The sequence below is a fragment of the Herpailurus yagouaroundi genome, unplaced genomic scaffold, assembly GCF_014898765.1.
Source record: "Herpailurus yagouaroundi ecotype Mexico unplaced genomic scaffold, PumYag 28, whole genome shotgun sequence".
Taxonomy (NCBI): domain Eukaryota; kingdom Metazoa; phylum Chordata; class Mammalia; order Carnivora; family Felidae; genus Herpailurus; species Herpailurus yagouaroundi.
In genome coordinates, this window is record NW_024412376.1 from 168,743,104 (window position 1) to 168,766,791 (window position 23,688).

Consider the following 23,688-nt stretch of genomic DNA (forward strand, 5'->3'; position numbering starts at 1 on the left):
GTTGCCTTGGGAAAGGCTGCTGTCTGTCTCTCCATGGCTCGGCCTCTTCCTCTCTGTGGACTCCCGCCGTCTGCACGGTCATTTCTGCATAGTCACGTACCCCGAAGATGTGTGGTGCCGATGTGAGGATGTGACGTGGGTAACAGGATTCTGTTCCTTTTGTGAAAGTGTTTCTTAGAAACAGCGCTGACAAAACGTGGTGAATCTCCCGGATTGTTCCTCGTGCCGTCGTATCTTTTCCTGGTGCTCACGGTCTTCCCCGCCAGTTCGCCACCTTACATGGAGGCCTGCCAGACCCCAGTGTCCCCACACCATCCTCATGGTGATGGGCAAACACCGTGTGGGCTTGTGTGGATTTGCCTTTCTCTGATTTACGAGTTGGTGCGTTTTTCGGTGCTTGTTAGCTTACTCGGGTTCCTCTTCTGGAATGGCGCATCGATGTCCTATGCCTATGTTTCTTTTAACTAACGACTTAAATTATTGGCATACAGAAAAATCTACAGAATGGAACTGCTTTGGTGAAGGCTTACACCCGTGTAGCCAACCACCTGAAGAGATAGAGAACAGCTGAGTGACCCCGGGAAGCCTCTCATGGCCCCCAGCCCCCTTCCCCGCCTCCAGCCAGCCACCGGCTCCAAGTCCCCTCTCTGCCAGTGTCATGCACATGGCGTCACACCTCGGGCGCCCCCTCTGGGCCAGCTGTGTGGTTCTGAGGTCTGTTGACTCGCCTGCAGTGTGTTTTCTCAGGTAAAGTGCCCAGGAGGGGGATCTTTGGGTATGGGTTGGATGTAGGATGAACTTTACGTGCACACGGCTAACTCTTTCCAGCAGGGCTGCGCCGATTTGCACTCTGGCCGGCAGGCCCCGGGCTCCCGTCTCCACACCCTCGCCAGTGTTCTTTAACGTCATTTCAGTTCTTTCTGTCTGTTCTCGATGTGCGCGCTGGTGCCCGTCCTCGGGTGTGCGCGGGCTGGTGCATGTCCTCAGGTGTGCGTGCCCATCCTCGGCTGTGCAAGCTGGTGCCCGTCCTCGGGTGTGCGCGCGCTGGTGCGTGTCCTCGGGTGTGCGTGCCTGTCCTCAGCTCTGTGCGCACTGGTGTGTGTCCACAGGTGTGTGCACTGGTGTCTACTTGGCACGGGATTTACATTTATCTGATGATAGTGTGAACACTTTTCTCCTGCTTGTTAACCAGTCACATATCTGTGTGTGTGTGTGTGTGTGTGTGTGTGTGTGTGTGTGTGTGAAATGCCTAAGTCTTGTCCATTTCCCATCGGGCAGGAGTTGTGGGAGCTTTTTATTCCAGATGCAAGTCGTGCATTTTATATAACAGACACGCATGCACGCATATGGGGAGGAGGAGGGAAGCCATGGATGGGGTCGCTGCCGTCCCTGGCCAGCCTGCCTTCGAGGGGCAAGGGTCTGGCTCCGACAGTTGAGGTACCTGTGCCTGTCTCCCAATTCCAGAACATACTCAGAATGAATGCATACAGCAGCGTCTTAGCAATGCCTGCCCTTTAGTTTCTCGAGATGTTTTATTCAGCAGTAATATTTTTATGAAAACTTTCAATTTTGAGAAAAGTGTGGGTTTATTTATTTGTAGTTTTAGGAAATGGCACCAGCATATTTTGCCCATTTCCCTCAGTGGTAACAATTTGAAAAACTAGTCAGTGTCTCGACCAGCGTCTTGACATCAGTAGAGTCAAAAACACAGAAGTTTCCATCCCCTTAAAACCTATGTTCTTAACGCTGGGAACTACTAATCAGGTCTCTGTCTCTACAGTTTTGACATTGTGTGTGTATCCTTTTGGAATTGGCCCTTTTCGCTATTAGTGTCTGGAGATCCACCCAGGTGGTTGTGTCCATGATCTCATTTTTATTGGTGAAGCGTATTCGTGGTGTGGGTGGCTCCGTCTCTTTAACTGTTCCCCCACTGAAGGACGTCTGGGTTGTTTCCAGATGTGTTTTGGCTGTTAGAAATAAAGATGCTGTAGGGGCGCCTGGGTGACACAGTCGGTTAAGTGTCCAACTTCAGCCAGGTCACGATCTTGCGGTCCGTGAGTTCGAGCCCTGCGTCAGGCTCTGGGCTGATGGCTCAGAGCCTGGAGCCTGTTTCCGATTCTGTGTCTCCCTCTCTCTCTGCCCCTCCCCTGTTCATGCTCTGTCTCTCTCTGTCCCAAAAATAAATGTTGAAAAAAAAATTAAAAAAAAAAAAGAAATAAAGATGCTGTAAACACTCGTGTTCAGGTTCTTATTTTTCTGGAGTGAGCGGCTAAGAGTGCAGATGACCGACTTGTGCGGTAGCTGCAGACCTTGTTGTCTAGACCTGCCAGCCTGTTTCCAGAGCGGCTGTGTCCTCTTACACTTCTGACCAGCAGCAGACGAGTGTGGTAGTCTGCTCAGGCCGCCATGGCACAGTAGCACAGTTTCAAGGCATAAACGACAAGAATTTATGTTTTCAGTTCCGGAGGCTCCTGTCCCAGATCATGGCACTGGCAGCGTTGGTTTCCCGGGCAGCCTGTCCCCTTGGCCGGCAGACGGCACCTTGTCTGTGCACGTGGGTGGAGAGAGACCCCAGTCCTGCTGGGTCAGGGCCCCACTATGATGACCTCATTTCTTTAATTGCCTCCCTGAACGCCCTGTCTGCTGATCCAGTGACACTGGGAGCTAGGGCTCAACGTGTGGAGTCTGTGGCCACAAAGAGTCACCCAGTGTCTCCGTGGCCTTGCCAATGTTTTGTGCTGTGTTCCGATTTGATCATTCGAGCAGGTGTGTACTGATACCTTATTGTGCCTTCAGGTGCACCTTCCTGGAGGATGACCATGCACCTGCATGGGCGGAATGTCTCTGTGTGTCTTTTGCTTATTTTATTTTATTATTTAAAACATTTAAAAAAAATTTTTAAATTTACATCCAAGTTAGTTAGCGTGTAGTGCGACATTGATTTCAGGAGTAGATTCCAGTGATTCATCCCCTACATATAACACCCAGTGCTCATCCCAGCAAGTGCCCTCCTTAATGCCCATCCCCCATTTAGCCCATCCCCCCACCCACAACCCCTCCAGCAAGTCTCAGTTTGTTCTCCATATTTATGAGTCTCTTCTGTTTTGTTCCCCTCCGTGTTTTTATGTGATTTTTGCTTCCCTTCCCTTATGTTCATCTGTTTTGTCTCTTAAAGTCCTCATGAGTGACGTCACTATTTGTGTCCTTCTTTGACTAGTTTCACTTAGCACGATACCCTCCCGTTCCATCCACGTAGTTGGAAATGGCAAGATTTCATTCTTTTTGATTGCCTAGTAATACTCCATTGATATATATATACCACATCTTCTTTATCCGTTCATCCATCGATGGACACTTGGGCTCTTTCTATACTTTGGCTCTTGTCGGTAGTGCTGCTATAAACCTTGGGGTGCATGTGTCCCTTCGGAACAGCATCCCTGTATCCCTTGGATAAATACCTTGTAGTGCAGTTGCTGCATCGTAGGGTGTCTGCTCACAGCTCTTAGTGTCATGATGTAATTTTCCACCGTGGGGAGCTAGAAGAAGCTAAGCAAATGAAACCTAAAAACAAGAGAACTACAGGGATTTTCAAATGTTTAATCAACTCTTACTTAGTCGCAGTGTGTTATCTTCATATATCGTTGGGTTTGATATGCTGAAATTTTACTTTACCCAGAATTAAAAATTTGTTGGGACATCTGGGTGGCTCAGTTGGTTAAGCCTCTGACTTTAGCTCAGGTCACGATCTCCTGGTTTGTGAGTTCGAGCCCCACGTCGGGCTCTGCGCTGTCAGCACGGAGCCCACTTTGGATTCTCTGTCCCCGTCTCTGCCCCTTCCTGCTCGTTTACCCCCCACCCCCCAAATAAATAAACATTTTAAAAAAGGACTTTTTGTGTTCATGTGATACTGGATGTGCTTTAAAGTCGTTTTGGGGCATTAAGGCAGTGCTGGCCTTCTGTTCTGGGGGTAGTTGCTCCTGTGTTAATTTTTCCTTTCTTGCTCTCACTCTCTCGGTGACCAGTTTATCTAGAATTTATCAGTTTCATTTTCTTGTTCTCAGAGAATGTTGGCTTTCAGAAGCTTTGGTGTTGATTTTCTCCATTCTTTCCCCCACTGATCTCTGTTCCTGTGTTGATTTCCTTCCTGTCCCCAAAGCGGGATATTTAAAAGACAGCATCATATAAATGAGGGTCGTTTCTGCAGCAAATTGCTGGCCACAAGCCCGGTTTGTATTTCACCTAGTGAACGTATTTTTGAAGCTTAATGTCAAGGGAAGTCAGAGCACTGAACTGACCTGTACGTCTTTCTAATTTTCAGGAGGGTTTGCGTTTGTGTATGAGGCTCAAGACCTGGGAAGTGGCAGAGAGTACGCCTTGAAGGTAACGAGGCCGGCATTTGTGTGGGGTTTGGGCCATTTTAAGTAGATCTCTAAGTTTCCGGAGATTCGTCCCTAGTATTTAGTTTGCTTTTTTTTTTTTAAATAGTCTGTCCTGTTTTTTCCCTCTGAGGGTGAGGCCATCAGCAGCTGCAGAACACTTTAAGCTGTGGCTTCCGACTTTGTGGCGAGGGGCGACCTCAGTGCCGACTGCCAGGAGGGTTCCACAGATAGCAGGGGGTTGAAAGTCACTGCTGTGAACTCTGTGTCCACAGCTTGGGGGGCGGGGGCCTCCTGGGGCCGTGCAGGTGCCGGTGCCAGGGCTACTGCTGAGGGGCTGCCTGACTTTGGAGGTTCGGAACAGAGGCCCGCTTCTCTGCCGGCGTCTTCTCCCGTTTTCCTTGATTTTCTAACTTTGCTGTAGCCTCTTTGGGGAAAGCCTCCTATTTTTCATTTTTCTTGTGTCCTTGGGTCATAAAAGACCATTTTCAAGGGTCTTAACCTTCTGTCAAGTTTTTACACAGGCCAGATGTTAAAATACAGGTAAGCAGGTTAAGCTTTTAGATGCGTTGCATTTATTCTCCTGGGTGTAGAATAGAAAGATAAACACTCCTTAATCTTTGTGTTTATTTCCCGATACAGAGGTTATTGTCTAACGAAGAGGAAAAGAACAGAGCCATCATTCAGGAAGTTTGTTTCATGGTATCCTTTTCCCGGGACGAGAGCACGTGCGGTCACGTGGGGAGGCCTGCGTCGAGTTGCCGCGCTCTTGCTCTTTCGGACACGCTAAAATTGGCCTTCCGCCTTCACTGGACCTGCCTGTAGAGTATTGGTAGGAGAAGGTTTCCTTCCTCCTCCTTCGCTCCCAGGGTAACAGTTAGAGGTTCAGTAGCTTTGCGGCCCGGGAGGTCTCCGTGCTCACGCAGGATTTGTTTCCTGCTCTCCGCCCTTCCGTCTTCCCCTTAGTGAGCGTGGCGTGCCCCGCTGCTCCGGCTCTTGCCAGGACCCTTGCTCGGCCTGGTTCTAGTGGGCCTCCGTGTCCCTCCTGGTCAGCAGCCCCTCTGTCCCTCACCCTGCCCCCGGCAGTCAGGCTGTCAGGTTTCTGTGCACGGCTCGTGGGTCTGTGGCGCTTCTCTTGCGGGCTCTCAGCTCTGGCACATGTTCTCCCTCAGCTGGGCTCTTGCCCTCTGCTGTCAGAATGTGTTCTCTTTTTCTCTCTCGAAGCTCTGTGTACTGTGAGCCTGCGGGCTCTCGCCTTGCAGAGGTTTGGCGGGCTCATTCACACCCGTGGCCTCCCGCACCCGCACGTGCCCTCTGTCTGCTGTCCTGCCTGGCCCGTGGTCAGGTGCGTGTGGCCAGCGTGGTGGCGGTTTTCACCCCCACCTTCCCTCTCCGTTCCCCCCCCCCCGCCGCCTGCCTTTCTCGCCCCCCCCCCCCCCCCCCCCCCCACTGCCCTCCGTCTTTCTGCTCCGATGTGCTGGGACTGTAAGGTAATTTCATTCCACACTTTGACTTTAGTGTCTTAATGTCACATGTATATTTGTTTTTAAACGTGCAGACTTACGCATTCTCCTTTAACAAGACACCTGCAGAAAAAACTTTCTGGCCACCCCAATATTGTCCAGTTTTGTTCTGCAGCATCCATAGGGAAGGAGGAGTCGGACACGGGGCAGGCCGAGTTCCTGCTGCTCACCGAGCTCTGCAAAGGTAACGTTTCCTTGGAGTCTGGACCACAGTATTGTCACATGGTTGAGCGGTCAGGTGTAACGGACAGGGTGGGGTTGCGGCCGTGGCCTTTGAGGGCACGTGACCTGCTAGGTCAAGCACTCCCCGTGTTCTTAGATTCCTGAGTTCCGTCACAGGAGTAGGAGGGACCCAGGCGCCTTCCAGAGAGCTGTAGGGGCAGAGTAGCCGTGTGAGTGTGTGCGGATGGTGCCAAGGGAGCGCGGGCGAGGGGCGTGCCTGATCCCCCAGGCAGGGCGCAGTCTCTCTGCCCCGGGGAGGGTCAGGGCTCACGCCCTCGTGGAGCGTCTGCTCTGTGGGTGAGGCGGCAGTGAGCCCGGCGAGTGCCTGCCCGCTGGAGCTCACGGTCTTGATGTGCGACGCCAGACAGCACAAGTTGTCCGAGAAGAGTGGAGGCGGGACTTGTGGGGCCGGGTGGGTGCGGACGCCTGGCCAGGACTGTCTGGAGCCAGAGGCGGGAGCCATCGGCTGTCGTAAGCAGGGTACGCTTGCCTGTTAGTCACTGCTAGTGCGTGCTGGGAGACAAGAGGCCTCAGCCCCGTGGCCACAGGCCAAGGGGAGCAAGCGGCCCAGCCGAGCGCCGCGCCCACGAGAGGAGCGCCGAGAGGAGCACTCACAGAAGGGAACGGCGGGGGCTGTGAGCATAGGCGCGGGGAGGAGTGGAGATGCAAGAGGAGAAGGCGGGCGCTGTAGCTGGCGTGAGGGCAGAGGCGTTGAGCACGGTGTGCACGGCCAGCAGTGGCCAGGAGCCAGGGTGAGGAACCATCCGGGGGCAGGACGTCCCTGTTCAAGCGTAGGGGAGTGAGGTTTTCCTAAAAATGGGGGTTTGCGACACGTACTTCTCTTTTCTGAGAAAAGCTTCCTGCATCGGGCATCTTCTCGTGCCCAAACACCTACTTGTTCTCTCCTGAAGGCTCTGCAGGGCCTCCTGGGTCTGTCCCGCAGCGTCTCCAACCAGCACCCCCTTTGTGATGCATACCGTTTCTTGACCACAGATGTTGGTGCACGGAGCTGCTGCGAGCTCGGCGATCCTGTGGTCGGGGTTGTGGAGTAGGGGGTACCACGTGGAACCCCCAGTCAGCACGTGTGAGGCTGCACGCAGCTTCCCTCTGCCCCGGGGGCCCCGCTGCTGATGCTGGCCGTGCCTCGTCCTGCGTTCCACAGCTGGCACCTCTGGTTCGCTTACCGAGTCCTCTGTTCATCTTCAGGGCACTCAGTGCTTCTGGGTCACTTTCATTCTGGGTTTTAGAAGGCTGTGGGTTCACCAGCGCCAGGGTCCCTCCCATGAGAGGCAGCAGGTGTGGGGCCTGGTGGTGGCAGCGTGGTTCCAAGATGGGGCAAACCCACAGAGTGCAGCCCTCGGTGTGGTGCTGCATGGGCCGCCAGCCTGGGAGCAGTGTGAGAGGCTGGGGGTGCTTGCAGGGTGGGGGCGGAGGGCGGAGGGGATCTCAGGGAGGGGTGTGGGTGCCAGCCCCACTAAAGGAGGGCCTGGATGCGTGCTCACCGAGCCCCCACCCATCGCTGGTCCTCGCTCCCCACGCTCGTCCTCCACCGTGTCTTCTCCAGCTGTCCTGCCACATTGGGGATTGTTACTTTTAAAAAGTTTCCTTTAAATTCTCGCTGGACCCAGAGGCCAGTGAACTGTGAACTGATGTTGTGACACCCCCCCCCCCCCCCCCCCCCCGTCCCCACCGCCACAGGCTGGCTCATTCCCATAACTCCAGGCGGCTTGGTGGTCAACGTGTCACCCTTGCTTTGGACCCTCTGCGATGCCTCGTGGGGCCCGTGCCCTGCCTGCCCTGTCTGCATCACAGGGAGGGCACCCCATCCCTCCTGAGGGTGCGGGTGCAAGGCTGGGAGGCAGGTGTGGCGGGGGGAGGGGGGAATGCTGGGGTGGTCTGGTGGAGTGAGGGCCAGGCGGGCTGGTGTGCAGGTCTGGAAAGAGGGCAGATCCTTGCAGAGCCACAGCAGAGGTAGCCCTGGCGGGGCAGGGTCAGACGTGTGTGGGGAATCGTGGCTGGATCACCAGAGTGGAGGCTCCACGGCAGATGGGTCAGTGGGCAAGAACGTGCGGGTCCTGAGCCGTGATTCCCTGTTCTGAAAGTTGCAAAGGTGATGCAGTTATGAAAAGAATCCAAACCCCTTGGGAGTGTACGAAGTCCACACTTCTCCCCAGGCGCTATGCCTGTTCAGAGCAGTTAGAATCTAGTTCATGTTGAGAATCGTGTCTGTTGGCACTACTGTATGCAGGCACGGGGGTTCAGTGACTCAAGCAGATGAAGCAAATAGACCCTAACCGAAGTCCTCAGTGATGGTTGGGTAGTCCCGTGCGAAACTGAGGAAAGAGGCCAGGGAAAGGGTGTGATGGCGCAGACCGGGAGCTGAAGGAGGTGAGACAGGAAAACTGTCCCAGCTGAGGGTGCAGCATGTGCGAAGGTCCTGGGGCAGGACAGAAAGGAGGCATGTGGCTGGAGGGGAGTCTGTGTGGGGATGTCATGAGAGATAAGGCCTGTAGGGGTGGTAACCACCTTGCTTCTGCTTCAATAGTGTGCCGGCAAACTGAAGGAGCTACAAGGCTGAGAGACAGCCTGGTGCCTGGAGCAGGGAGGGAGCAGTGCAGTGCCCAGGAGAGGGTGGGCTTCCGGAAGAGGCTCCAGGGAGGGGGCCACAGGTGGGAATGTGGTTGGAGGGGTAGGGTACAAGGCATGTGGTGTGTGGGCAGCTTGTGGAGGCAGGCGCCAGAGGCATGAATGTGGGTGCTCCGTGCGGGACGGGGAGGAGATGGCCTGTGCTCACGGAGAAAGCTCTCACCCCGCGTGCGACGGAGCTGGCTGGCCCTGCACCAGAGTTTCCCGGCTTCACTGTGCTGGGTCCAAGCACTGCAGGTGTCTGGGCTACAGAGACGGGGAGGAACGGCCCAGGGAGGGCTCTGTCCTGGACTGGGGTGCAGCCCAGTACTTCGTGCCTACCTGTGGCCTCCTTCCCCCCCATCCACACACAGTCTGTGCGTTTACTGGGACGTGGTGCTCACAGACAGGTGACCTGTTGCCTGAGGAAGCGGGGTGGCCGCTTCGCTAGATGTGGTTGAGAGAGCTCCGCGTACACGTTTGGGGCCGTTCCTCTTGTAGCTGCCGCTCGGCGCCTGGCTGCGCGGGGTACGCGGTCCGTGGTGAATTTGGGGGCTGCCTTGTACCGCGCGCACCGCTGGCCGTTGTTCCACGTGGCCGCGGCCGGCGGTGTTCCCACGGAGGCTCTGTAAGTTCGTTGCATCCCGGTGGCAGTCCCTGAACCTCACGTCCCTCCGCGGGGTTTCCCGGGTGTCCGGGCCCGAGCGGCGGACGCTCTCCCGCGAGTGCTGCAGTGGACTCCGGGGGGCCGCCCGGGGTGGGTGTAGCATTTCTGGTTCCATGGTGATGTGAATTTAATTGTCTCTTTTAGGGCAGCTGGTGGAATTTTTAAAGAAAATTGAATCTAGAGGTCCGCTCTCGTGCGATACCGTTCTGAAGATATTCTATCAGACGTGCAGAGCCGTGCAGCACATGCACAGACAAAAGCCGCCCATCATCCACAGAGACCTCAAGGTACCGCCTCCGGTCCGTCTCGCGGGCCTGCCCCGCTGCGCCCGGTCAGGATGGCCAGCTTGCCAGCAGTGAAGTGTGCGATGGCTTTTCCAGAGAAGAGGGAGCTTCTTAACGCCAAACTGGGTTTCTGGAAGTTTCTCCCCTGAAGCGGCGCCGAGCCCTCTCTCTGTGTCATTTGGCTTTGTGGCCTCCTGCGGCCTGGTCCTGTGGCTTCATGCCACCTGCTTGGCCATCACGCCCCCTGCCGGCCCTTCGGCCGGCCCGGGGATGCTCTCGGCTGAGGCTCCCTTCCGTCCGCCCGCAGGAGCCGGGAGGAGGCTGCAGCCCCTCGGGGTCGTCCGTGCCCTTGCCCTGTGGTCATCCGTCCCCAGGCGTGACACCACAGGGCTCGCTGTCCCGCGGCAACCAGTGCCGCCGAGGGACCACGAGGAGTGCGGACGCGCCTTGGCCGGGCACCGTGGGGCTGCCGTACTCGCAGCCGCCCGCCTGCTGGGGACGAGGGGCACCGCGGTCCCGATTCTCCCTTTTCCTGGTGATTCGTGAGATAGACGGTTTTTGCTGTGTTTGCAGTCAGTGCCTTATTCTTCAGTTAACTTGCTTTTTGCTTTTTTTCCTGTTTTCTTGTCCATCAGGTTGTTGGTTAGCAGGAGCTCCTCCCTCTGTTCTTACGGCGGCCTTTTTCATGTTGTCTGTGCTGCGAATGCCTTCTCCTGCTTAATGGCCTAGTTTCTATTTCCCCTGTTGTGTCTTTGGGAAACTCAAGACTTTGTGAGATTTGCCTGACGTCCACGAAGCTCACACCCTGACTCCGACCGCTTCTTGGGGGAGCGGTGGCCCCCGCTGTGTCCTACTTGCTGGCACAGGTTGTTTTTGCCGGAGAACCTTACAGTCCCTTAGCGTTCTCTCTTGTCTGGTCTGTGGCCAGCTTTCAGGTATGAGGAAAGCGTGCCTCCGACCCGGCTGGTCTGGGACAGCGCCCTCTCCTCCTCAGGGCCATGTGCCCACGGAGGCCCTGGCGCCCTGTCTGTGCAGTGATGTCTCTGTTTAGATTTGACCTTGGGCGAGCCTGACCTTTTCCTTTTGTCCCTCAGCCCGAGTGGTCGGCACGTGCGCCCCCGTTACAGAAGGTCTGTGAGGTGGGGGCCGCTGCCCTGGACCCCGCTCACAGGGCTGCAGGGGTGTGTCTGGAGGGGCCTGGGCCGCGGCTGCCCTGCACACCAGCCGGCCCTTCCCTGCTGTCTGCATGGGCCTTCCTCAGCTGACTGGGGGCTGGTGGATTGTTTCAGGGCGTCAAGACCCATGCTTTGTGTGTTAATGCGGGTGCTTGTGTGTCCTTAGTTTTTTTACGGGAAGGGATATCTAGAAGGGTAGAATCAGTAAAGGATCAGCGCTTGTGAGCTTAGCCCGGGTTGGACGTCCCTTGTCTTCTCAGCGCCCTCTGTTTGCCCAGTGCTGGGACCCCCTGCAGGTGTCCCTGTGGCTGGTGTGTGGACCTCACCGTGTGGCGCCCTGCAGAGGGGCAGGAGGGACACGGGGGATGGCAGAGACCATGGGGACGCGTGTCCTTCTTGTTCTGCTCCTGTGCATGGCTCCTTCCAAGCCTGCGGGCTGTGGAGTGTAGCCGGTGTCGGGCTGTTTGCTCGCATTATGGTTTGCAGGTCCATCCGTCTCGTGTGGGGACGCGTGTGCTCGTGCTTGTGCACTTGGTTGATGTCCGCTTCCTGAGCTGTTCTGAACCCCGATGCCCTTGTCTGTGCTTTGGCCCATGGACGCTTGCACCTCTGTTGGAAGTCCTCACTAGCAGTGCATGGCGGCCCCTGTGCCCGCACTTTGCTACGTGACCCAGGTCATGTGGATGTGGCTTAAGTGGTCCTAGTTGGATTTTCCTTCTGCTAACAAAGTTGAGCATCTTTTCAAGCGTGTTGTACTTTGGACGTTCTCCGTGGGGGCGCCTGTGGAAGGGTCCCTTTCACTTTGGCTCATCAGAGCCCGCGCTGGTCACGCTGTGGCTCGCACCATCACCCTCTGCACAGCGTCTCCGATGGGATGCTCTGGTTTCAGTGGAGCTTCCGTGTCTTGCCGAGGCGTCTTGCCAAGCATGCTGTCCGGGGGACCTGGCGTCCACCTTTGCCCGTAGGGGCGGGTCTTCCTTGGTGCATCATGGGTGGCCCCCTGGCTCTCCCAACACCTTGCTTGGACGGCCGTCCTGTTCCCTCAGCACCGCCTTGCCACGGGCGTGGCACTCACTGGGTGTCCTGTGGGGCTGTTGGTTGGTCCTGGACCCTGTGCTCCTTTGCCTTCTTTAACAGAGCTTAACAGTAAGGCCTGACTTCTTAGGGATCATGTGGCTCTTTTTGGCTCTTTGCGTCTCCACATGACTTTTTGAATTAGGTTCCTCCCAAAAAACTTTCTGGAATTTGGTGAGTTGCCTTGACTGTTCCCCACCCCCACCCCACCTCACCCCACCTCACCCCCAGAGCGTGAGTTGACAGACTTCCTATAAAAGGCCCGACTTTAAACATTTCAGCTTTGCATACCAACCTTCCTGAACAGCGCAGGAAGCCCTACGGACAGCCAGGCACGGCCACGCCCCTAAAGCTGCTTCTGGACCCGTGTTAGGAGATGTCAGTCTTTTTTGATTCTTCCACCAACCGTTTAAATATGTAAGAGCCTTTCTTAGTTTGCGGGCTGTGTCGAGGTAGGTGGGGCTGGACCACGGCTGGGGAGCCTGCTCTAGAGTGGCTGCGCACACCCGTGCCTTTCATGTCAGGAGTGTGGTCTGATCCCTTGTCTGTTTGGATTTTAAGAATTTGTCTAAATTTTTATAGCTTTCCAGGGGTGTCTGGGTGGCTCAGTCAGTCAAGTGTCTGACTCTCGATTTCTGCCCAGGTCGTGATCCCAGGGTTGTGGGATCGAGCCCCGCGCTGGGCTGTGGGCTGATCTTGGAGCCTGCTAAGATTCTTCTCTCTCTCCCCACCCTTCCCCTCCCTCAGCCCCCTCCCCTGCCACTCTCGTGTATACACACAGGTTCTCTCTCTAAGATAAGAAAAGAAATCTTTAAAATTAGAGTTTTCTGAATAGGAAGTGTTTTGTGTGTCTTTTGTTCAATTTTTTCCTAGGTTCTTGATGTATTTGGTAATTCTGAAGTGGTATGTTAAGTTTTTTCATTTTTTAACTGATTTATTATCTTTAAAATGTTTTTTAGTGTTTATTTATTTTTGAGAGAAACAGCATGAACAGAAGGGGCAGACAGAGAGGGAGACACAGAATCTGAAACAGGCTCCAGGCTCTGAGCTGTCAGCACAGAGCCCGACATAGGGCTCGAACTCATGAACCACGAGATCATGACCTGAGCTGAAGTCGGAGGCTCAACTGACTGAGCCACCCAGGCACCCAATTAACTGACTTATTTTTTAAATTTATTTAAATTTTTTTCTTGAGAATGTGTGCAAGTGACAGAGAGGCAGAGAGAGGTAGGGGACGGAGGATCTGAAGTGGGCTCTGTGCCGACAAGCGGAGAGCTGATGTGGGGCTCGAACTCACAGACTATGAGATCATGCTGAGCCGAAGTCAGATGCTTAACCAACTAAACCACCCAGGCACCTCATTTTTTTTTTTTTTTTAGTTTCTTTATTTTGCGAGCCCCTGCATGTGCACCCCCGGCGCGCCAGCGCGGGGGGGTGGGGGGTGGAGAGAATCCAAAGCAGGCCTCGTGCCATCAGCACAGAGCCTGACTTGTCGGGGCTCGATACCACGAACCGTGAGATCGAGACCTGAGCCAAGATGAAGAGTTGCACACTCAGCTGACTGAGCCCCCCCAGGCGCCCCTAACTGACTTTTATAAAGGTTTTTTGTGTGTTTGTATACCTTACATGATCGATTAGAGTTGTCTTTGATTTATGGTTGGTCGTGACTTTATTTTTCTGAGTTCCCCGTTTTCAAAGGTACACGTGCTGACTTCGATCAGAGAGAGGTTAAAATGCTGTTTCTTCCCCTTTGCGAGAGGAAGGCGCCCCCAGGCCTGGGTCTCGGCACCCGAGCCCCTGACCACCCTCTGGGATTCTGCAGGTGGAGAACTTGTTGCTCAGTAACCAGGGGACCATCAAGCTGTGTGACTTTGGCAGTGCTACGACCATCTCGCATTACCCGGACTACAGCTGGAGCGCCCAGAGGCGGGCCCTGGTGGAAGAAGAGGTGAGTCGTGTGGCACGTGGTGCCCTTTGTGGTCTGCTCGGCCTGGGTCTCCGCAGTCGCCGATGCTCCGGCTGCGGCCGCACGGCCTGCCCGTCCCACATCCCAGCGTTCGCCTCCCGGGCTCGTGTGTGGGCCGGGAGACGCCGAATTTGAGGCTTACCTCATGTCTTCGTCCCTCACTTCATCCCAGACCTTCTTACGGCCTTTGTTAATCGCGGGTTTTTTTTGTATCGTGATAAAAAACACGCAACATAAAATTTACCATCTTATTTAATTTAACCATTTTTAAGTGCACGTTCCAGTGGCATTAACTACATTCGTCATCGGTCAGCCATCCCCACTGTCCATCCACAGAACTTTCTCACCGTCCCAAATGTGGTTATTAAAAAAAAAAAATTAAAAATCACTGAAAACTCTCCCTCACGGGTCCCACAGGAGACCCCACAGGAGATTGGTAGGTTTGTCCTGAGCACGTGTGGGTAGCAGGCAGCACAGAGCAGGACAGAGCCCGTGCACATGTGACTGTGCAGCCTGGGGGAGGGGCCTGGGGCGCTCTTTGGTGCGCCCTCCGCTGGACACCCCCAGCCGTTCCCCTAGGGGCTCGTACTTAGATAAGCAGCTCACAGAAACCACACAGGCCAAACATAGGAGACAGGAAGCCACGCAGAATGACGGGGGAGGGGAGGTGCTGCATCCGTGCTCTGCCGGGGACACCGAGGAAGCCTGCCGTGAAGGAGTCGGGGACGGGATGTGGCCCAGCGGGGCACCTCTTGTCTGGACGGAGTCCGTCCCTGGACCGGGTGTCGTGGGTCAGAGCACAGGTGCTCCTGACCTGCTGGCTGTTCCTAGAACTGACTGTGCTCCATTACTGAATCGGACACACGTCGGATCACCCCATCCCAGCACATTCCTGCTTGTGCGTGAGAGCGTTCCTAAGGAAGTCATTCCCGGCAAAAAGAATATGTTTAACGCTCTCCTTCAGTTGTTCGGCTGGCAGAATGGAACAGCATAGCAGCGTGGGAGGGGGCCCCTCGGTCCCGTGTGGTGGGTGGTTTTGTAACCGCCTCATGGGCTCTGAGTCCTGTCTCCATCACTGGTCTCAGTGGGTCCTTGGAGGTGTGCGAACACCCACTGTGTCTCACGCACACCTGTTTTGGGTGACGGTTGCTTGATTGCCTCCGTCTCCCGGGCAGGGGCATGGGGGGCGAGCTGCTTGCTCTGGCTTCCTGTCCTGTGCCTCCTCCCACCTCTGCTGTGTGCCCCACTACCCTGGCAGGAGCCCCCCCACACCTCCTGTGATTATTCTTTATGAGAACTCTTGGGTGCCGTCTTTTTCAGGGTTCGTGGTGTGTCCTCAAATGCCCCAGATTCACTTCCCACTTGACCCTGTGTTCTTTGTCGGGCTCCCATCCCTTGGGAGCCCTGCCCACTTGCTGGGGCAGGAGGGCGTTCTGGGCTGAGCAGGTGCCTGCCCTGCCGACCCTGCCATGTGCGTGCCCGCCTTGGAGGAGAGCCGCCGGCTCGGGGTCAGGGGGAGGGGGAGGCACCGGAGACCACTCAGGGCGTGCGTGCCTGTGTGGGCACACCTCCACGCGTGTCCTGTGGCAAGTCGCGCGTGTGTGCCAGTGCCTCCGCTCTGGTGTGTCCGGTGGGCTTCTTGCCCCCCCCACCCCACATCTGTGTGTCCCCCTCTCCCAGCGAGGGGCCCAGTAGCGTCACCACGCGCACCGGTGCTCCACTCCGGCGCACGTCCGAGAGTTCTGGTGTCACCAGAGAGCGTGAATGTCCCAGAAGGAAGTCAGGGTGGATCTGTGGCCCTCGGGTGTCCCCCTCCCCCGATCTACAGCCCAGACCAGGCGCGTGCTCTCAGATGCTGTGTTGACGAGTCCTCGCATCTGCGCTCTCTCCTTCCAAGGGGTTTAGTTACTCGTTTGATTGCATCTTGCTTTTTAATGACTTGACTTGACTTTCTGAGCGGTTGCTGGTTTCCGGGAGAATTGAGCTGCAGGCGGTGCCGTGTCTCTTCTGCAGGGGTAGGCCCGCGGACGCGCGTCTCCCGGCTCCCGCCCCTCACGCTGCACACGGTCTCCCGGCTTCTGTTTGCTTTTCATGCTTTGTGGGCCGTGCTGGGTCAGGAGCATGGGTCCCTCTGCACCTGGGTCTCTTTGGCCAGTGCCATGTGCTCACGGTCAGGCCGTGTCCCGTGTCCTGTCGTCTGCACGCTTACAGGCGGCAGCGTGCCGAGCGGCCCGCACGTGGTTTCTCGTGTCTCCTCAGGGTGTGAGCCTGGATCGCAGCGGCCGGTCTGTGAACAAATCCGGCGTAGAATAGGGCTTTCCACGGGGGCTCGCCGGACGGGCACAGCGGTGCAGAACCCTAAGTGTGCGGCTTGGCGACTTGTCCCGCGGGGTGTCCCTGTCGCCCCACGTCTGGGCTGCGTGGTGCCCCCGGCTTCACCTCCCTCGCGGCATGCCGGGTGCGTCCGCCCGAGGACTTAACGCGCTCTGACCCCGGGCCTCACCTGCACCCCTCCCGTGGCTTCTTCAGAGGGTTGCCGTGGAGTAGCACCTTCAGGTGGAGAACAGCCCATCACACTTGCCACGTGTTTGTGTTTCCTTGTCCGGCTGAGGTCGTGGCAGCGGAATCTGTAGCCCCGTGGCTGGTGTTCATGTGTGCCGTGTGCGGCAACGCACGCCGTGGGCTGTGGCTCTCCCCCCGGGCTGTGCTGCCAGCCTGTCCTCAGTCCCGTGTCCTGCCCTGTATACGTGGGTCTCAGGATCTTGCGTGTGAAAACCTGAACCAACCAGCTAAATTTGGTTTAGTTCTCTCTCCCGTTGGAGAAGGTTCTTTGTCCACAAGATCCCATCAGGAGGCTTCTTTCAGAATAGCACTTCCTCTCAGAGACACGAGCGACCCAGCTCACGGCTCTGGACAGACTTCCTGTGGGTGACACCTGCTTCTCCTCACACCCACACGAGCTAGGGTGCCCGCAGTGAATGCTTGGCGTGCGTGGCTGCGTCAGGAGCACCAGAGGCGCTCGGGAGACGGGCAGCAGTGGGGGTGAGGAGGGAGTTGAGCAGCCTGCCATCTGTGTGGGACGCAACGGGGTGTGAGTGAGCGTCGTTCACAGACGTCCTGCGGGGTATTTGGGGAAGTAACACAACATCGACGCGGGACGAGTGGTGCTCACGAGTGGCCTTTCCTTTGAGACGTCTGTGTCTGTCCTTCAGATCACCAGGAACACCACACCCATGTATAGGACGCCAGAGATCGTGGACTTGTACTCGAACTTCCCCATCGGCGAAAAGCAAGACATTTGGGTGAGGCGGCACGGCTGTGTGCCCGGGCAGCCGTGCCTCTGGGCGGGGGTTCTGGCCTGCCCACTCTGCTCCCCGTCCCTCTGGCCACCCTTCTTTTTCTTCTCCTTTCCTTGTCACAAGAACCACCGTGATTGCCCTTAGTGGAGCGGAACCAAGCGTAAGTTGGGTGGAGTGTCCGTGTGCTGCAGGGTCCCGGGGTGGCACCTGATGCCCGGACCTGTCTGCCGCCTGCAGGCTTGGGCCTGAGCTCCCCCTGCTCAGAGCCCCTTCAGAGAAGCCGGGGCTTCGTGCGGCCTGACCAGTCCCAGCCTTGGGTCTTTTTGCCGGTCTGGCCATGGCCAGAGTGAGGGCCGGGCCCTGACGCCTAGGCGACCCCGCTCCCTTCACCTTTCTGAAACCCTGTGGCAATTCCTGCCTGGCGTAGCACTCCTCCTGGGGTCCGCTGACCGCTTCGTCCAGCATCAGGGTGCGGAACTTGGGGAGCGCAGCTTGAGCGGCCCGGGGCTGCGCCCGCCGGTGCGGAAGCACCCTGCCCCTTCCCTGGCCTCTCCGAGCAGGGACAGCCCCAGACCTCCCGGGCCGCCTCCAGTGCTGACCCCGCCGTGGGTGTGGGTGTGACGGGCTCCACCCCGTCTAAAACGTGTGAATCGGTAGGATTTGCACGCTGGAGCCTTTTCTTGGGATGGTGGCAGCCTGTGGTGTCAAACTCACCACGCATCTCCTTTCCACCCCAGTAGGTGCTCCTCAGCACGGTCGGCTGGGGGACACTCGTACGCACACGCGGCGGTTGATGGGGGGACTGACGTTGGGTGCCAAGGGCGTGGCCTCCCCTGGGCCCCGAGTGCCCTGCTCAGCCTGGGCCACGAGGGTGCCCGCATCGGAGGCCACGGGGCTAGCAGGCAGCGGCAGACCCCCAGGACCCGCAGGCCTGCTCCCTGCGTTTCTGCCCTAGTGGTCTCTCGAGCTGCCCCGCTGGGTCCCAAGTGCCTGAATGTGGGAACTTTTCCCTTTGAAAGAATCTCTTGCTGAGAAAATAAGAGGGTTGTTGTTTGTTCTTCCTCTGATCTCCATAGTTTGTGCCTGATGAGGGCAGAGAGTGGGCTGGGTGTGCCTGGAACTCAGACCAGGGTGTGGCTCCAGCCCCTTGACCTTTGGCTGGATGGGCCCGCCCCCTCCCCCACCCTCTCAGCCCCCAGCCCCTCAACCCCCTCCCCCCTCAACCCTGTCCCCACCTTAGCCCCCACCCCCGCGGCCCCTCCCCCACCCTCTCAGCCCCTCCCTCCACCCCCCTCCTGGCCCCCACCCCCACCACGCCCCCTGTCCCCTGCAGGCCCTGGGCTGCATCTTGTACCTGCTGTGCTTCAGGCAGCACCCGTTTGAAGACGGAGCAAAGCTGAGAATAGTCAACGGGAAGTTCTCAATCCCTCCTGGTGACACCCAGTACTCTGTGTTCCACGACCTCATCCGTAAGTCCCGCGTGCGGGGACCTGTGTCACATCCAGGGCCCCGGCTGTCCCCTGCCCCTCATGGCTGTGTGGCGGCCGCTCTGCTCAGCCCCCTTGTGAATTCTCGGTGCTTTGAGTGGCCGGTTCTGGTAACTTTGTGCCATTTTCGCTGTGGCTCTCTTGTCATGTTTCCCTCTCTCGCTTGTAAGCGAAATCAGTGCTGTAAGTGAAATGAGGGGCCTCGGGTCTGTGATCTCGGGGAGGGTGGGCACTGCTGACCCCAGACCGTGACCTGAGCTCACCTGCCTCTGCCCTAGGTGCTACGCTGAAGGTCAACCCCGAGGAGCGGCTGTCCATCACAGAACTGGTCAACCAGCTCCAGGAGATTGCAGCCGCCAGGAATGTGAACCCCAAATCGCCCATCACTGAGGTAGGGGCCTTGACGGGTGTTTTCAGGACGTTTCCGTGAGAGGCCGCACCTGCTCTAGGGCAAGAGACACGGCTCCCCGAGGGGGCTCACGAGTGCCATGGAGCCTCCACAGGCCGGGGTGACAGGGGAAACGTCCCACCTGATCATAGGAGCCGGGGGAGTAAACCGGGCGTGGGGCCCTGGTGCTCAGTGCTTAACCTCCTGGGCTGGTTCCCTGCATCCCAGGGGCCAGGGCGAGAGGTGGAGAGGAGCACAGGTGAGGAGGAGGCCACGGAAGGTCACAGAGGGGTGAGGGGGAGAAGGCCACGGAACGTCGGGGGGGGGGGGGCGGGGGGTTCGGTCCAGAGAGAGCCTGGGAGCAGTCTGGCGCTAAAGCAGGTCGGCCCAGAGTGCCCACGTAGCCCCGCAGAAAACGTGCTCGTCCCCAAAGGCGAGCAGGGGCCCCAGGCGGCGTGGGGAGGTGTCTGATCGGTGGGCAGGCCTGCCTGCGTGCGCACCCCTGGGGAGCTCCCCGTGGACAGACGCAGCTCCTGGTGGGTCCACTGCTGCGCGTGTCCTGATGCTAGTGCTTCTGAGACCTGTGCCCCACGCGTGCAAACCTTAAACCTCTTATGTAGGGGCCGAGTGTGCAGCGAGGCCGTCCTCCCCATGGGAAGGCAGCCCGCCACACAGGGCCGCACGCAGCAGACAGAGCCCCTCGAGAGGGGGAGTAGGAATCGAGTCTGAAACCCAAGAGTGGAGGCATGCGAAGTGTTCGGCTGTGTGGTTTAATAGGATGCTGTGAAAAGGAACTTTAAAAGGAAAACGGGTATCATTCACCTGCCTTTAACAACACAGTGTCTGAGATACCGAGCAGCATTCGTTAGTTTACAGGGAGTCGTGGGAGGCATCGGGTCACGGTAGGGGATGTTCTGTTTCTTCCAGAAATTGATAAAGCAAATAGAGAATTTGCGAAGAGGAGACGTGGCCGAACGGTGGTAGTTGCCTACCACTTGGAGGCACGTGTGTTGTTTTCAGGAACTTGTAGGATGTTAATACCGATTCCCTCCGAGGTCACTAAGAAAGACGTCGTCACGCTCAGTAGAAACGATAGCACGTATAGCTCATTTCCTGAGTTTAACGCGGTAAAACTCCACCTCGATGGTCGTATTTTGTAAAGCTTCACCAAAAACCCTAAAGCACACTACCGAGTAACTTATAAAACAAGTAACCGGCAGAAACTGCATCTTCCCTGAGACTGAGGAAGGCTGAGGAAGGCTGAGGCCGCCCCAAGGGGGCTGGGCAGGAGGCCTGCGCCGCCGAGCACCTTGCCTCCGGGCTGCACGAATCTCTTCGAGGCTCCAGCCCCACACTGGCCTCGGGCTCAGCTCGCGAAAGAGCCTCACTGTGCACAGCCCACTGCCCCGCTCCTGTGGCAGCCAGAGGGCGCGAGCCGACTGAGTCTGGGTGCACCTCCCCACACAAGATGCCTCAGCCCTGAGGGTCTGCCGTCTGCCCTGCGTCGCCGTGGAGGCTTGGCGTGCAGTGGGCGTGCAGGGAGCACTTGCAGAGTTGGGCAGGTTCACGGCTGCCTCCTCTGTGTTAGGTGTGTGCCCGAGCACGTCGGCTCCAGAACAGCACATGGGCAGGTCACTTGTCAGTGTGGTCTGCCTTTTGGTTCAGCTGGGCTGTTCAGAGTCCGGGAAGCTCTCTTGGATGTTTTAGTAAGTCAGGTAGAGAGAGCTAGGTTAGCTGGGTGGCCAGCGTACCTGGGGCCCACAGGTACCTTGTGCCAGCATCTGAAGGTTTTCTGTTTGGGGAGGAGCCACCTGAACCCTGGCCCCGGCCTCTGGAGATTGATTATTTGCATTTGGAATCATTGCAGCTCCTAGAGCAGAATGGGGGCTATGGGAATGCTGTCCCGTCTCGAGGGCCTCCCCACCTCGGGGGCTCCAGCAGCGGTGGCTACAGTGGAGGTGAGTGCCCCCTGCCTTGTGCCCCCCCCCCCCCCGTTTGCCCCTGGGGTTGCCATGCTCCCGCTGTGTGCAGCGCACCTGACAGCAAGACACAGGCTACGTGTTCAGGGCCCCCGGGACCACCCTCAGGTTCAGATTCCCTGGAACCGCCAGGACTCAACGGAACTGACACACTCAGGACCACAGGGGACAGGGGAAGAGGCGTGAGCATCAGCTGTCCTCTCCCGACACCATCAGGGCGGTACCGGTCCTCTGTAGCATGGAGTGACAACTGGCGGTGGCCACACGGGCACTGCCACCCACCCGCGTGGCTCACTCCGCCTCGGAGGCCCACAGCCGCTCCGTCAGTCACTTCTTGGCGTGTAGAGGAGGGCGTGCCTTGAAGGGCAGAGAGTAGCCAGGAGGACAAGTACGTCAGAAGGAGGGTGTGGGGAATAGAGCGGCCATGGTAGGATCTGGGGGGCTGGAGGGCTCCGAGTGGGGCCTCAGACGGGGGGTGGCGGAGGGTCGGCTCTGGCAGCAGTGGAGGTGAGGCCGGCGGCCTTCTATAGCTCAGGTCACATGTGGTGCGCGACCTCTACTCCCCTCGGCCAGCGTGTATCAGGATGGGTTGGGTACCCAGCAGTGGCATAACTGTGTCCCCACAGAAGCCCTCAGCCTGAGCTCTGTGTGGCCATGCCTTGGAAAGCTCTGGAAGGCCATGCCAGGACGTGCTTCTCTGCCACAGGCCCCCGTGCTCATCCCCCACCTCTCATTCTTCGGGGCGTGGAGTCCTGGGTCCTTCAGCTGTCCCCGCCAGCCAGCAGGACCCGTGCCCTGGGCGCTCCATATCCGTGCACAGTGGGCCCTGGGTGCCTCCCTGAGTGTCCCGTGTGTGGGGCTGCCTCATCTGCCATGGCGGGGGGGGGGGGGGGGGGGGTTCTCAAGGCCCCAAGGGACGACCCTGCCGCACATGTGCTCACACCACATGAGCGGTGGTGCCTGGCCAGGGCTGGGCCAGCTACTGCCTAGTGACGAACCAACAGAAACATCTCACGTGTGGGCCATGTCGTCCAGCCGCGTCCCAGCCGCGTCCCAGCCGCGGGCTTTACGCACAGAGGCTGCCAGAGAGGCCCCCGCGGCACAGATGCAGTCGTAGATCATGCTCGTCTCTTCACACCGGCGTCTCCCACCCGAGCCCCCTTTGATGACCCCACCGTTGAGGCCCTGGGGTTTCAGGGACTGCCTTCTTTTGCTACCACCCTGTTCTCATCCAGGCAGCCGTGTCCTGCAGGTGCCCCCCGTTTGGAGCTGTGGTCAGGAGCCTGGGCTCTATGCCAGCAGCCCTGTCCCTGCAAAAGATAGAATTGTGCCCCAGGCATGCCCAAGGTCTGCCATGTGGCCTGTGGCCTGGCTTGGGGTGACCGGGCCTCCCCCCTGTCCGGCCCACCCCGTGTCCTCCCCCCTCATCCTTCCCCACCCTTTCCTCCTCTAAGCGTCTGTGGTGTCTGTGTCCACCAGGCTGCCTCCCCTTCGCTGGTCCCCTCAGCGTGAGTTAGTGCACTGGAGGGGCCCAGCTGGCATCCAGTGCATGCTGGGAATGGGCTGGTGGGACATCACCGAGAATGGAGGGCCACGTGTGCCCAGAGGGACCAGCTCCTCTTCACGGGGCCCAGCTTCTGCCCTGGGGACAGAGCAGCTGGCTCGGCACTTTGTGGGTGCCGGGCAGGGCGGGGCTCCCCCCCAGGCTCAGGCAGCATTTGGCTGGTTTCGTTCCTGTGCCCGGATACTGTGCGCTGATGGTCGGGCTTGACGGGAAGCGGGGCTCCCTGCCCGTTCTGGTTCTCCCGTCTCCCCAGGAGCTGGCTCCCACCTACGCCTCGCGGCCCCGCCTCCAGCCCCGGGTTGTCCTGTGACTTGAGCCGACTTGTCTTTGCTTCCAGGCCTGGCGCTTGCCGAGTACGACCAGCCCTATGGCGGGCTCCTGGATATCCTGCGGGGGGGCACCGAGCGCCTCTTCACAAACATCAAGGACACCTCCTCCAAGGTCATCCAGTCCGTTGCCAAGTGAGTGAGGGCACGTGGGCACGGCGTCTAGTTGACAGTGACAGCACGTGGTCTCTTTGTAGTAGGGGTTTCCCGACCTTTGGGCTCTGTCCCGCCTCCAAACCTCGCAGGACCTGCACTTGAGGCTGCTGGTGAGCGTGTGATGCCATCGGCACCGGCTGTGCCATCAGCCTCGTGGGCCCAGGCGGGGGGGGTGGCGCTGCCCGATGGGGGTGCCTCGGCCACCCGTTCCCACCCCTGCCGCGGAGGGGCACATGGGAGTGCCCGAAGCCACGGGGCCCTGCCGCTCTCGCCCCCGGGAGGACTTTTCCATGGAGAACCTGAGCCGCCAGCCTCAGCGCCTCCCTTGCACCGGGACAGTGCCCCTCGCATCTGTGTGGTTTCTTCTCCGTGGCGTGGAGCAAGGGGGACAGTGGAGGGGCCCAGGACACCTCACGACCGCAGGCCCACTCGGGCTGCTTGGGCTTGAGCGTGTGGGTAAATCAAGTCGCTTTGTGAGCAGGTTGTTGAGGGGAGTGCACATGTGCACAATTGGGGGCTACCCTCTCATCCTGGACGCCGGCCCGAGGCCCTTGTGGCCAGCACACATGGTCTGCGT

The 23,688-nt window shown here is 58.1% G+C and overlaps 1 protein-coding gene across 1 annotated transcript in view; it reads left to right on the plus strand.

Moving 5' to 3' along the window:
• The window catches only part of GAK (cyclin G associated kinase), a 55,717-nt gene that overhangs the window by 4,556 nt on the left and 27,473 nt on the right, over positions 1–23,688 (plus strand). Inside the window, 10 exon segments of the mRNA XM_040489902.1 lie at positions 4,319–4,380; positions 5,019–5,078; positions 5,969–6,083; positions 9,558–9,700; positions 13,769–13,894; positions 17,125–17,214; positions 18,545–18,680; positions 18,977–19,089; positions 20,954–21,044; positions 22,967–23,090. Of these exon segments, the coding sequence (XP_040345836.1) occupies positions 4,319–4,380; positions 5,019–5,078; positions 5,969–6,083; positions 9,558–9,700; positions 13,769–13,894; positions 17,125–17,214; positions 18,545–18,680; positions 18,977–19,089; positions 20,954–21,044; positions 22,967–23,090 (1,060 nt within the window).